This window comes from Falco punctatus (genome assembly GCF_963210335.1).
Source record: "Falco punctatus genome assembly, chromosome: 12".
NCBI classification, from domain to species: Eukaryota; Metazoa; Chordata; class Aves; order Falconiformes; family Falconidae; genus Falco; species Falco punctatus.
Window position 1 is genome coordinate 5,141,483 of NC_137592.1, and position 14,293 is coordinate 5,155,775.

Here is a 14,293-nt window from a genome sequence, read left to right on the forward strand (position 1 = left end):
CCCTTCCCTTCAGTATCAGTTTAATTCCTAGTACGCGTGGTTCTGTTATCGCTGGCTGTGTGTGCAGCGGGGAAAAACATGGATAACGAGGGAGCTCGGTGCGGAGAGGTTCGGGGAGAGGGGAAGCGGGGTGTTGGGGGTGAGGGGTGCGGGGGCTCCTAGCTGCTGCAGGGGAGGGTGAGGGCTACGGGCTGGCCCAGCTGCTCGCAGGAAGCGGCTCGGAGCGGCCCCGCGGTGGCCCACCGCCGAGGGAAGGGAGGGGGCCGGCGGGCGGCCCTTCCCCGCGGCGGGACGGGGCCTGCCCGGCTCCACTCCGCCTCCCCGGCCTGGGGGCTCGGCCCCGCTGGGCGCTGGGGGAGATCTCGGCCCCGCTGACGGGAGCTCGGCCCTGCGGGGGGACTCGGCCCCGCCGCGCTGCCCGGGCGCTCGGCGCTGCCCGGGGGCGGCCCGTCGTGGGGGCTCGGCCCCGCGGGCGGGGCGGGCGGGGGCGGGGGGCGGATAGGGCGCTCCTCCGCCCGCCGGGACTTTCCCCCTGAAAAGGGCGGCGTGCGGGGCGCGGCGGCGCAGCAGCCGGGGCGGGAGTCGGGCCCGGCTGTTTGTCCCTCCCTCCGCCGGCGAGTGAGCTGTGCGGGGCCCGGGCGGGAGCCCCGCGGCGGCAGTGGGCCAGAGCGGCTGCGCCGAGCTGTCAGCATGGCCGGTGAGTGGCGGGGCGGGACGGGACAGGGGGGGTGTCTGGGGCGTGTGTGTGCGCGGTGCGGGGCGAGCGGCCCCGCCGCCTCATCGGCGCGGTGCGGGCAGCCGAGCCCCCCGGCCGGCCCCGTGTGGAAGGCCGGTGGCGGCAGAAGCGCTGCCCGCTGCGGGGGGAAGGCGGGCTGGCGCCGGCCCTCGCGCGGGGGGCGCCGCGCCTCTCCCCGGCCCCGGGGCGCTGCAGCCGCGGGGTGAGGAGGAGCGCGGGGGGTGGCAGCGCTGCCGGCCGCCTCACGGGCAGGCGGGGCCCGGCGCCCTCCGGAACGGGCCCTTCGGCCTTAACTGCGTCGTTGTCGCGTTTGGGCCGCGACGGAGCCGCCGGGGGGGGCCGGCACCAGCGCCCCCGGGCAGGGCCAGGGCCCGCGCTGCCGCCACGGGGCACCGAGAAGTTTCTCTGGGCTAAAACTGAGCGATGGGCGAGTCGGGGGCTGCCAGCCGTGCGGAGGCGGCTCGCGGGGACCTTCTGTAGCGTTTAAAAAGCCGAACCTGCCCCGCAGCTGAGGCGGGGCTGGCGCGGCGGGAGCGGGCACAGCTGCTGGGGGCTGCCCGCAACTGGGGAGGAACCAGCCGCCGCTGTACGGCGGCACCTTTGAACGGTTACGTTTTGTTCGAGCACGGCAAAACCTCAGCAGGAGATAGGGCGCGTTTTGTTGCTTTTTTTTTTTTTTTTTTTTTTTTTTTCTGGGCGTCTTTAATATGTTTTTAGTGTAATCAGGAACCAGATAAGGAATTTTTCAGTAGGGGAAGTTCATAACTTGCTGGTACTAGCAAGCTTCTGTAGTTGCGTTTTTTTGGTTGTGGTTTTTTTTTTTCCTCCCCCCCCCCCCCCCCCCCCCCCCCCTTTGGTTGCTGTTCTGCAATGTAACACGACAGCAAAGAGGAAGTTCCTGAGCGGTTTTTAGTCTCTGTAGGAGCCGTGCAGTTTTCGGGCTCCTAGCTAGATGACTGCTAGATGTCTCAAATAAAAACACGTTTATGCTTTCAATTATTTTAGACTGAGCTGGACTGTGCTATAACAAATCTTCCACAATCATCTCCTCTTGCCCGAGGTGTTCTGGCCGGTTAGAAGTGTGTGCGCTGCCCGCTCTGGCTTTCTGAAGCGGCTGTAGGGTCACACCAGTGACCTGCAGTGACAGCCAAGCTGAAGGGTGACACTCCTCCCGCCTGCGCCGGGCTGCAGTCACCCCGGGCACAGGGTTTCGGGGGACACTTTCACATCTGCCCCAAGGACGTGCAGCTGCTTGGCTTGCACAGGCGCCCGTGGCCGGGGAGTCTGTTCTGGTTGTGCAAGCGACTGACAGTGGCGTGGTCCCTCCCGAGCCCGCTTCCTCTGGGCGAAGGAACGAGGCAGAGAGTAGGAGCCCTCGGTCCCGCTGGCTGGGCTTGGTGGCAGCGTGTCACGCTTCCTTACGGCACAGGCGCTCTTAAGCTTTACACTGGCCCAGGTTTCTCACTGTGGAGAGGTCTGATGGAAGCGTTGAGGTTTTGGGCTTCTTCTTTTTCATCTTGCTCAAACCAGATGGGAGTAAACCGACCTTTAACTCCTGAATAAGTTGGCTGCACTCTCGGAGCTGTTACTGCTTTTGCCTGTTTTCCTTGTGTGTGTGATTGGGACGCTGGATCGCCGATACTCTCTTTTAAATTATTTACTGTGGTATTCAGGGCACGGGGAGGAAGAAACCATTTTATAACAAAAAGAATAAGAGGCAAGTTGTAATACGTAGCACAGTGTTTCTGTTGCTAGCATGTGTATAAGTAATTATAACTAATTACAAATGTAAATTAAACTCTTAAGCACTTAGGTGAAGGATTAGCTAGATTTTTGCTTTTCTTCTGTTTGGAATGCTTTTCCGCAGTTGTTGCGGGCAGGTAGGTGACAGGACTAGCCATGCGTCCCTCTCCCGGAATTAGCAAAAGAGTTTGTTTTTTGATACAGCTGGTATTTGCTTGGCAAACGCAGCGAGTCCTGAAAAGGGCTGGTCGTTAGCAACTGTGTGGGAACGAACAGACTCTGTTAGTGGGAGAGCAGATTGTGAAATGGTGAAGCCCTGCTGCTTCACAAGCGCATCGCTGATGTATGGAAAGAGGGAATGCTGAACAGACCTCTGCTTCGCTGCAGGGCGCTGCCACTGCCCCTGCCTCGCACACATGCTTTAATGTGTTTCCTCTCCACACAAAACGTGACGACACAGATAATCACGGTAGAGATGACGACGTGATTCTTAAGTAGAGTGAGAGATAACGGAGATAAAACGAAGCTTAATGTTTAATCTCTGGAGGCCACCGCATCATTGAGCTTTACTTTCCCACAAACACACCTGCTGTTAAGCGGTGGGTTTGCCTTCAATGACATTTGTTTCAACCACAGCCCTGTAAAGATCACTGAGCCCAGAGCTTTAAAATAAAGTGCTCCTCATAGGTGAGAAGAAAGCCCTTTTAGGGAAGTCTTAGTAGAGCATGAAGGGAGATCGTTGGTTAAAGTAGAGAGAGTCAAAAGACTTGCAGTGACAGTGTTCTGTTGTAGTTTTGACCAGCGAGGTTCTAGCTAGTCTTCACAAATACGTCATGTATGTGGGTGTACTGTGCGTCTGGTTAGCAGCTATGTAAGCATGTGCATCTCTAAAGTAAGATGATTAGTAGGCACTTTGCTGCAATTTTGTCATTATAACTTCTAAAATAGATTTTTAATTCAGTACGTGGATATGTGTCCGTATTTGTGGTGTACCGTGTTACGTAGGAACAGAAGGGTGAGGTTCTTTGCTCTCCTCGATTGTGTGATGGGCAAGGGATGCTGGCTGATAGGCAGTGGTCACTCCTCGCTGCTGGCAGAGGCCCTCTGTTGTCTGATCCACTGGACTGTGCTGAGAAATACAGTAGCATAAGTAGATTTAAGTGTGAAAAATAGCTGTACACTGGTGTCTGAGCTTGGCTCAGACTTTGGCTCTCTCTTTGAAACCAGTTTTAAGTCATTTCTAGGCTTTTGTTATTGATGCCTCCCCTTTGCTGGACTTGCTTATTTTTCAGAGAAAAAAATGCAAAGCTTATCTGAAGGAGGGTTAGGCAAGATCTGGGAAGTGTCTAGAAAAGGGACCGACCTTGTAAGTGACCGAACCTAGAGTAGTGAGTGGCTAATGTGTGTTTAATGTCACAGCTTGCTGTCTGCTTTCAGAAAACTATTTAAAATCTACTTGATGGGAGGCGATTGGTTTAGATATTGTATCTTGATGAATTGTTAGAAAGGAATATAGAGAGTCCTAAACCATAGTTCTCAAGTGTTTGGCACCAAATACAGCCTGGAGTTGAAATGTATTGTGCCATTTTAAAAGGCATTTGGGTTTTCAAAAGGCACGTGCTGTTGAAGACAATTGCAGAGTAAGAGCTGCTTTCACGTACTGCCGTTGCACAGTTGTCTGTAGGTGTGTTATAAGTAAAATGTGCGTTCAGGTCAGACCAGGGTGACTTCTTGGAGATGTTCCTTCCATCCCTTCTCTTCTTTTAATTATCTTCTGGGTTGTAATATTTTTCCGTCTTTGAGCATGAACTGTTGCAGCACTGGAAATACTTTGCGATCAACAAGTCCCGGGCATAAAGTTCAAGCTTTGTGTTGGCAGGTATTCCTAAATGACTGTAGGTGCAACAAAAGGGAAGCTTTTATTATGGAGCTCAGATGGGAGTCCGCACCTCTTTGCCAAAACTCATACACTATGGACTCATACGCTGTGTAGACCTTGGGCAAAAGGAAGTAGGGGATCTTTATCCTTTTAGCACTTTCAATATATTTAATAACTATTTTGCTTGTTATGTTGAAGTCCAAGCACTTTTTTCAGTGCCGTGCCACAGGATGTTGCCTGTCATGTTTGTTTGTGATGCTCAGCCTTGCTTGAGTAGGATGCTATTATATGAAGATGACAGAGAGCTCAGTAGACATTTCCATAAGCTACGTTCTTCTGATCGTGCAGCGCCATGATGATTCAACTTTTACAATATTTACTTACCCTGTGTTATTTGTTTTTCACATGCCATCCCACTGTTGTCACTGTTTGATTGACTATCCTGTTTGATGTTCTCGGTGAGATATATTAAACAGCTTGTTACTGCATGGCAATAAAATACCGCTTGAAGAGTACTTACGCTCTTGCCAAGTTAATGTCTCTCTAAACCTCCCCCCCATTTAAGAGTTCTGCTGTCTCTTGTTCTTGTTTATCAGTCGTGTTTCCAGAAGACCTCTTTTTGACAACTGCCCGGTAGCTTTTACTGAGGTTTCGTTGTCTGGGGAGATACTGCAACTAGAAGCAAGCCCTGTGGGAGGTGGGCAGCTCGAGATGTATAGAATTCAGTACCAGCAATCAGGTATTTTCTGAGCCCACAGTGGTAGTATTCAACCCAGTAGGGTGGGGTTTTTGTGTAATTTGCATAGTTTCTGCTTCATTGTGGTAGGGACTAAATCGATCGATTCTGAGGAAACATCTTCGCTTTCAGAGGGCATTGAAGAGAACATGCATTTGATGGTACCTGTACTCAGCAATTCGTAATAGTGTATTATAATTAAAGATATTAAACATTCTCTCAAACCAGTGATTTTTCTGTTGTTTAAAAGCTACTTTCATCAGACATGTATTCTCTGATGGCTAACAGAAGCGAAGTTAGGTGAGATGGAGGGGAGGGCATCCTTTGCTAATTACTTCCGTGGCATTGATACCTGGAGGCTTCATTTAAATCTGTTCTCTCCCCTCTCCCCGCACTGTCACTGTGTGCGTGTACATGAAGAGTGGATTGTCTGAGAAGGTAAACAGAGTGGAATGATGGTCGTGTCAGTCTAAGACTCTGGATATTCCAGTTCTTACATCTTCTGCTGCTTTTGAAGCTCTACTGTGTCCTGACACTGGAAATGTTTTGCTTTGTTTTCAAGGTGGCCCTGAGCCCTACATTGAAATATTTGAACAACCCAGGCAAAGGGGCATGCGTTTCAGATACAAATGTGAGGGAAGATCGGCAGGCAGCATTCCGGGAGAACGCAGTACTGAAAACAACAAGACGTTCCCTTCCATACAGGTAAATACCGCTTTTATCTGTGAATTACCCACGTTAACGTTGCGCTGCAGCAATGTGTTGGGCTCGGTGCAGTAAATAAAACGCTGTTCATTTTATGTTCTGTTATTCTTTCCTTGGCATGCAAATGTAGTTGCAACAGAGTGGAAAAAGAGTTCCTTGCTCCTAGTCATTAAAAGATTGTGTTTCAAATTTACAAAAAAAGGAGAGAAGGCGTAGAGGTAGTTAACAAAGTACTGGTAGAGAGGGAACTTGATGAAGTTACTCATTGCCTGGGAACCATTCATTATTAGCTTTTTCTGTGTGCGTATTTGTTCTGGTTTCTTAGTTATGTGACTTGGGTTTGGTTTTGCTATTTGGACTGCAGCATGAATTTTGGGAGAGCTTTGAAGGAGTTTGCGTACAAAATTTGAAAAGGCTTTGAAAAGCTGCTGGGCGCAACATGAAAGAAGGCACTTTGTACGAGTGAGCAAAGTAAGAAAGTGACTTGCAGCCAGCGATTTGGCGATTAGGCTCGGCAAAAGAAACTGCCATGAAGTATGTGAAGTCAGAAGGGGATACAGAATTTAAAAACGAGCTGAGAAAGGGGAATTATGTGGTCAGAGCACCTGCAATGAAGAAGAGTTGGGTGGTTGCATTATGGATCGGTTGGGAAACCCAGAATGAAGGGATTCGGGGTAGCACTGGCAGCTGCGATCAGAGCAGGGGCAAAGATGCAGATGGCAGAGGTGGAGTGGAAGCACTTTAGCAGTAGCTTTCATATGTGGGACAAAGGAATGTGTCAGGGACCCTAGACAGGTAGGGTAAAGGGAGAAGAATTTCTGGTCTTCTATTTGAGGTTGAAGTCGCTGGCGTTTCCTTGATCTCTTGCAATTTGGAGAAAATCTTTCAGAGGTGAGGTTAGAAGAGAAAGCTCAAATACAGATGGAAGTTAAGAGTACTTGGTATCTTGATGCACGTTATGGTGCCCAGGAGCAGAAGTTGTGTATCTGTTTGTGCTGTGTGCCAGTATGAATAAAAAAAAAAAGTGAAGCCAAACTTGGAGTCTCTGGAATCACAGCAGAGAAAGAACAGGCATGCAGGACGTGAGATCTGAAAAATAAGAGGTTTTAGCCCGAGGCGTAAAAGTTCTTAAAGAAGAGGTAGAGCTTGGGAAAGGTAGTATTGGCAGTCATGTGTTAAGCAGCGGTGAGTGGCTCCTGCATAAAGCAACAGTGGAAGCTGGTCTAGCCCTGAAGCCAGAATGGCTAAGGGAAGAAGCAAGCAAGAAGGTCCCCCCTTGACTATCACAGTGCCAGATTTGCGTAAGGAATGCAGGAAATGGAGATCTTGCCAGACTCTGCTTTTTTTCAGCACTCTACCGATTGAACAAGGAACTACGTAGGCTGCTGGCAAGAATAAACGCTCTCACAGACTCTGCCTAAGGCTGTGCAGGGCACAAGCTGAATGGCGGGTATAAGCCCCTGATTCCTCTTAGCCTGGGCTCTGCTGCACGTGAAGGCCAAGGCCAGCCAGAACCCAAAGGGAAGGTGGGACGTGGGCAGGTGACCGTGCAATCCTGGCAAGGTTTGTGCTTTTTTAAAGGTGACTGTTGATGACAGAGCTGATTGTTACTGATAGCAGGTGATTTCTAGGTGAATTCCTGCCTCCCTGAAGTCCGTAGGAGGCCTGAGTGCTGATTAGGTGCTAGGGAAGTCCCCTCTAGAGATGGAAACATCAATGAGGATGAGAACAGAGAGGCCAGGAAGAGATTAAATTTTGCACTGTGGTTGTGATGAAGAACATCAAGGAGGAACTGGAGAATCACAAGTGGCTAGATTGGGCTTCCAGTTCAAGGGGCTGGGTGTGAAATGAGGGAGAAATGATGTAATAGATGAAGAAGGTGAAGTAGGAGTGGAAGCTTTATTTTAAGGGTAAAAAGTAACGGTGGCTTGTATGAAGGCCAAGAAAGAAGCCAAGCAGGAGACAGAAGCAGCTAACAGCTGGTGGAAGCTGGAAGAGCACAGGTCAAGTCAAAGGTCAGAGGTGTTGGCTCAAAAGGATGGATGGTGGATCCTTGGCATCTCAGGAGGATGAAAGAAATGGCAGGAGGAGGAGAGGAACAGTTAGTTATAGGGCGGGGGAAGCGGAGGAGGAGAACACGCCTCTGCACAAACGTGTGCCTGAGCAAGTCTTGCATTTGCTTTCAAGTTGTTACGCTTCAAACAATTTAGGCCAAACTGTGTTTTTTCTTTTTTTTTTTTTTTTTTTCTTCTACACTCGCCCACACAACCCTTGGTGACTTCACCAGTAGCCGTCAGCACAAGGGAAGACTTTTATGCACCTGAGAAACATGTATTGAATTAGGCTGATGACTGCTGTGAAGGCTCTTGGAGCTTGAGAACTTGGTGCCACTCTGCTTGAATATAAGACTGAATGTTCATCTGAGAATTAACTAAAAAGAAAAAAATGGGGGGGAAATAAAGACTTCATAGGGGATTGTGTCATGCTATGTTTATTAAGATCCTCTTTCACTACTTAGTGGTGTTCCATGCACAGATAACATCCTTATCCCTGAGGCTTTAGGATTTTTTTCCTAAGATCTTTGGAGCTAGACCTCTCCTTCAGCAAGCATTTGTATGTGGTCACCAACGTAGAATCTTGCATCTTTCATGCTAAGGCTAGGTATAATAATGAAATATGTCCTGTTACGTTTGGTCTTAGGGTATTACAGGCTGTTTTACTCTTAGGTTTGAGCATCTGTGTTACATCTGGCCTTTTGCACAGGGATGAATTCAACTCATGCAAAAAGCCCTGGTAACATGGTGAAGCCATAGATCTCCAGCCCCAGGGAAAAAAAAAACAACCAAAAACCCCAACCACCCAACAAAAATAAAAATGCAAAAACATTCTTTAGAGCCATTCTTGCAGTAGGGTAGTTAGAGAACTGAACGGGTTGAATGTCGAATTCTTGCACCAGCAACTTTTTATCATTACAAATAACCAGCTGCTTTGGCAGAACTAGCAGGCAAAGTATGTTGGTTTTATTTTCTGAAAGAGCTGAGAGATGCTTTTGAAAAAAATTTTCACTTTTCAAGTATTTGGCCAAAGAGTTGGTTTTTTAGTGTCAAATGAACAGAACTGAAATGGAATGAACAAAACTTCTGAATGGTCCTGGCTCTTACAGGATCATAGAATTGTTCAGGTTGGAAAAGACCTTTCAGATCATAGAGCGGTGTTTCTCCTATAGACTATTTTAACGTGAAATTTATTTTCTGTTACATACAGGGACTTTACTAGCCCTGATATCTAAAATCTAGAAATTCTCACGTTTTTTGGTAGATTCTGAACTATTTTGGAAAAGTCAAAATAAGAACTACGCTGGTAACGAAGAATGAACCCTACAAGCCACACCCTCATGACCTGGTGGGAAAAGACTGCAGGGATGGCTACTACGAAGCGGAGTTTGGGCCAGAACGGCGAGTCCTGTCGTGAGTAATGGTGTTGCTTGGGAGTTTGATTAATTATGCAAGTGATTTGCTAATCTTATGTTTTAAAACTCGAACTAGCAATTAAAAAAAAAGAGTAGTTAGTATGCTGTCTTTGCCTAAGTTTACTAATCCATCTCTCAGAGAGAACAGCTTCTCTTTGAAGTATTTCCTTCTTTTTAAATACTTCACATGTTCGTCTTTGGTCCTGTTCTTTTCCTGGCATCCTCTTCTTTCCTTTCTTTGTTCTCCCACTGTCTCCTTTTCCTTTCTCCCACTTGTTTGCTTTTTTTTTTTTTTGTCTGGTTCCTTAACTCTGCTCACTCTGGAGCATGACTCTCTCCTACATGTGAAAATGTCAAACAATAGAATGGGTAACGACAACATTAGAATTAGCACTTCACAGTGGTTAGGGAAGTTCGCATCTCCCATGGGGAATGGTATTTGGACTTTCTGGAAACTGGCAGAGAAAGTTTGTACTGACTGAGCATCACATCATTTAGAAGGTAGTGGTTGTGACACATCTAGAAACATGTTGGTCGGTGTCACTGGCATTGCTCTTTGGGCTGGGGTTCTTCTGAGTAAAACCACCGATCCTGCTCAGGCCCAGCGCTGCAGAGCAAGCACACCGGGGGAGGATCTACTGGTGGATGCAGGAAGGAAAACTCATGATTATGAGTTTTAAGATTTGTTTCTTGGTGCTCTTCAGAGGCATGTTAAGAATATCTAAAACAGTTGTATTCGCTGGCATTTCCTGCAAGTTTACCAAGTCTTTGTTGCAGAGTAAACTGCAACAAACGTAGAGGGATTATTGCCAGAGAGAAGTCAAAATAGACAAGCTGTTTGTGGCTCTCAGTTTGCGATGTAAATTTGGAAGTAGTCTGTTGCTTTGGGGTAAACCTAACAGAGCTGGGAGGTAAATATTTCGGTGTATAAGTGGCTGTAAATATTTCAGTGTATAAGTAGCTCCTGCGCAGTGTTCTGGGGCTGATGTGATTCTGTTCGCGTTGGTGAAATTACTGCACGTTTATGTGGGTTTAGTCAGTAGGAGACTATTAAAGGAGAGAACTGAAGACAGTCTGTTTGAAGATGATGATTGCCTGACGGTGAAATAAACAGTTGTAATAGAGGAAATGCTTCAACGTACAGCCCGGGCTGGAGTGATCATGAATGTGCTGCAGTGTATTCAGGTGGCACGTAGCGTGTTGACTGTACTGCCTTTTGCTGTTACAGATACTAAGAATTCTATTAGTTTATTGGTTTTAGCTCTGTTTACAATGCAGTCCTAACTGCGGAATGGTAGAAAAGGATTAGTAAATACAGTATTTCCTATAACATTTTCCCCACTGTCATACCTCTCCAGAAAGGTAGGGCTGTCCCTGCAGGCACTCTACCTTCTGTCTTGATTGTTTTAATTTATCCCTCATCAGCTTCCCTGCAAATAGAGTTCCCCTTCACCTGGTCTCTAAAAGGCAGTTGCAAATATCCGAAACCTTGCACCTTCCTCTGACTGTCCATTCACCAGCTTCTCCTTTGTCTTCTCCAGTTCCTTACCCACGGTCAAAGGATGCTGGCCCTTCGAGCCCATCCCACTTCCCGCTCTCGGCTCTGCGCCTCCTGATCCGAAGCAGAAAGCCCGATTGCTTAACACCTTTTCTGGTGACGTGTTACATGCACCAGATGCAGGAGGACACTGGTGATTGCTTTTCCTCTTGGCGTTTTGTTGCACAAGGTTAAGCCTGTAAGCACAAGGCACGCCTGTCAAACGGATGTGCAGGCTGTAATGCCAAAAAGCACTGGGATGCTTTGCAAATACTTATTTGCAAAGTTTGATTTCATCTCTGTTGTATGTGTGCATCAAGTCCTGTTCTTTGACATAATGCTGTGTCTCTGTTTCACTCAGAGGCGCTCGTGATTGTTTGCTATATCCATGAATTCTTCTCGGTATCGGTAGGTTGTAAGCCTCTCGGTTTCTTACAAAATAATAAGTGGGCTACTTTCAGTTTACTGATAATGTGAAACTGCAAGCTTCAATTGAGCTTGGCACTGGAGATCCTGATGGGAGGAGGCTCAAAACATTCTCTTTGAAATGTTTCCAGCATCGGTGCACTCATATTTTTAACAAATCATTGGTTGCTTTAAGATGAAAGAACAGTATGATCCATAATTGGATCTGGATGTTTAAAGTCATTTTCCTTTTTGTGGCTGGTGACTCAGTCTTTGCATTCTTCTCTTCGAGTCCATGTTGGAGAAAAGCCTCATACAATACTAGTGAGCAGGAGATGTCCTCTCTTGGTAGTGGTTCCAGCTGTTTAGTCTTGCTGAGCATCCCAAATTGGAGCAACAATCCAATTTTATTTTTTTTCCCTGCAGAAGTGGGATTATTAATCCCAGCTTTTGGGCTGGTCTGAGTAATGACTCTGCTTTCTGCTTGTTTAAAGTTCTCCATGTGGTTCTGGTTGAACAAAGTGTTTTGTTCTGCTTGTGCTGTGATGGTCTTTGTCCTGCTGCCTAAACTTGATCAGAACCCTCCCTGGCCACAGCATTAAGGTGAAAGTATGAACGTTGGAGCTTGTGTGACTGCCTGTATACTCAGATTCTTACTTCCTAGCTTGCTATCTCTTGATGTGGATGATATCATAGGTTTTTTTAAAATGTTTTCTTTTTTTTTTCCTCTCTCTTCCTACTTCTCCCTCTCCCTTCTCGTTATCGTGCTTGCTTCCTGTCAGCCAGCGCTGGTGTGAAACCCCGCAGCCCTGCGGAGGTTCTCGACGGTTCCTCCTCTGGTCTGACCCTCTCTGTTCAGCGACAGTTAAATAGACACTTTCGCTGTGAGCATGTGTTTTAGAAAACATTTATAACCTGAGAATTACAGGCTGTTCAAATGCCTGGTTTCTGTCCCCAAGAGGCTTCGTTCCCTGTGGCTGAAGGGTGTGCGGCAGCAGCTGTCCGGCCCCAGGATGGGCAGTGCTGTCACTCCGTGCGCGCCTGCTGCGTACCGGTGACCTGCAGTGGGTTGGGGATGGAACGCGGGACAGGGCTGGCTCATGGGCTTTGAAGCATGCTTCACACTGAGCCTGTGGAATAGAGTGGGTGTTCTGGGGGGAAAAAAAGTAATATGTGCTGTCATCAAGCCCTAAAAAAAAAAGTACTGCCTCCCTAAGAAGGTAGAAATAGGATTGGTTGCGGAGGTGCCGTACCAATCTGGCATGCCAGTAGCCACAACATGAAGCCGAAGTGCTTTAGTGAGTTGTGAGATGCTGCTGCGTTTTACTTTCCTCTAGGTCGCTGTATCATGTTCAGTTTCTAAAGGAAGCTTGCGTGTTCCTCTCGCGAATAAAGGTTCGGGAAGTGGAGCCTGACTGCAGGGGATCTGGGAACCTCTGAAGAGAGCATGTGGGGTGCAGGCAAGGGAATTCAAGGAAATTAAACTTAACATCCTGCTAGGATAGTTGTTCAGAGCAGGGAAACGTGGAGCAGCTCTCAAGGGAGTTGGCAGGACTGTGGGTGCATGGAGGTGTTTTTTTCAGCATAGCCAAAGCCCAGAATATCTGTGGTGTTTCAAAGGAAGGGAAATAGCTGGTACTTCTGGAGAAAGATGCCTGCTGGCATGACCTATCTTCTGAGCTTATTGTAACATCATGAAATGTGGGTTTTTTTTTTTATTTTTTTTATTTTTTTACTTCCTGCTTTACATCCACTCAGCTTTGATGATGTCATGGTTTTTCCATGTGGGAAGGAGTCAGCTCGCCTGGGACTCCCCCCACCTCCTGCATCAGGGTGACCTGCACTTTTATGCAAATAAAGAGGAGCTGCAGCTCTTCAGAACTCTTCCTAACTATGTGAGATCTAAAAACCTGTTTTGACTAGTTTCAAAGAACCTTTACAATAATGTTTGAAACTTACACTCCCTGATAAAAGCAGGAAAGCAAATCCTTAACTGATACAAATCAGCAAGTTTATTGATAACAAAAATAATTGCCACTTCAGATCACCCAAGATTATTTAATTTTTCATCTCTGTAGGTTTACTGCAGAATAACAATTTTAAATATAAAAATACATATTCTTAATAAAGAATATAAATTCTTTAGAATATTATTTTGGTATTTTTCACTTCTGTTTCTGCTCTTATTTTGGAAAAAGCGGCATCTCTCCTTTTCAGTTTTTACATCCTTATCAAAACAAGCTGCTTTTTTTTTCCTCACACAGTATGTTATCACACTAGTCAAGGTCAAATAATTTATTTAATATTCTACACTGAAGATTTTTATTAGTTGCTGAAATGCTGCCACATGTGCTTCAGTTTTCAGAATTTGGGCATTCAGTGTGTGAAGAAGAAAGACTTGAAGGAATCAATTTCTTCACGAATCTCAAAGAAGATTAACCCTTTCAATGGTGAGTAGAAATTAGCTGGCTCACTTTGCAGGGTGGTGGTGGGGTTGTGCTTTGTCCTGCCTTTGCTTTTGTGATAGACTCCCCCCCTCCCCCCCCGCCCCGATTTTTTTTCTTTTTTTTGGAAACTGTCTCTCTGTTCTGTTTCCCTCCTAGTCTTTCGTCACTGTCATCACATGAATCTATTTGGATAGTTGCCCCCCCCCCTTTTTTTTTTTTTTTTTTTTTAATCTCCAGCAGCAATTCACATTGCTGCTTCCAGGGAAGTTTCCGGGGAAGCTTTCTGGACAGAAGTGATGGGATAGTGGCAGAAACCTTCCCCAGAAACTTCCACAAGTATCTCAGGAATTGGATTCCCTAGTTTTGGCAGCTATGAGCATGAAAGACTGAATTGGCGTAACTCTGCCACAACTTCACCAGATACAAATCTAGCTTGCCACCGTCCCATCTCCTCTTGTGATACTGGTGTCTGTGACCCCAGCCAGGCAGTTTGGGGAGCTGCCCCCCGACTTGATTTTGTAGCCCGGGAGCGGGTGCAGGCGCATGGGAAGCCCGCAGCAGTGCGGGTCTGAGGCAGGTTGTGCTGCTACACACAGAACCGCGCCTGTGCGGGCCTGCCCGTGGGCTGTGGTGTTG

At 47.3% G+C, this 14,293-nt stretch overlaps 1 protein-coding gene across 1 annotated transcript in view; it reads left to right on the top strand.

Annotated features, from left to right (window-relative positions):
- The first annotated feature begins 491 nt into the window (after positions 1 to 491).
- REL (REL proto-oncogene, NF-kB subunit) overlaps positions 492 to 14,293 on the top strand; it is a 32,422-nt gene continuing 18,620 nt past the window's right edge. Inside the window, exons 1-4 of the mRNA XM_080407926.1 lie at positions 492 to 697; positions 5,657 to 5,799; positions 9,118 to 9,266; positions 13,569 to 13,660. Coding sequence (XP_080264052.1) covers positions 691 to 697; positions 5,657 to 5,799; positions 9,118 to 9,266; positions 13,569 to 13,660 — 391 coding nt within the window. The 5' untranslated portion in view covers positions 492 to 690. The remainder of the gene's footprint in view (positions 698 to 5,656; positions 5,800 to 9,117; positions 9,267 to 13,568; positions 13,661 to 14,293) is intronic.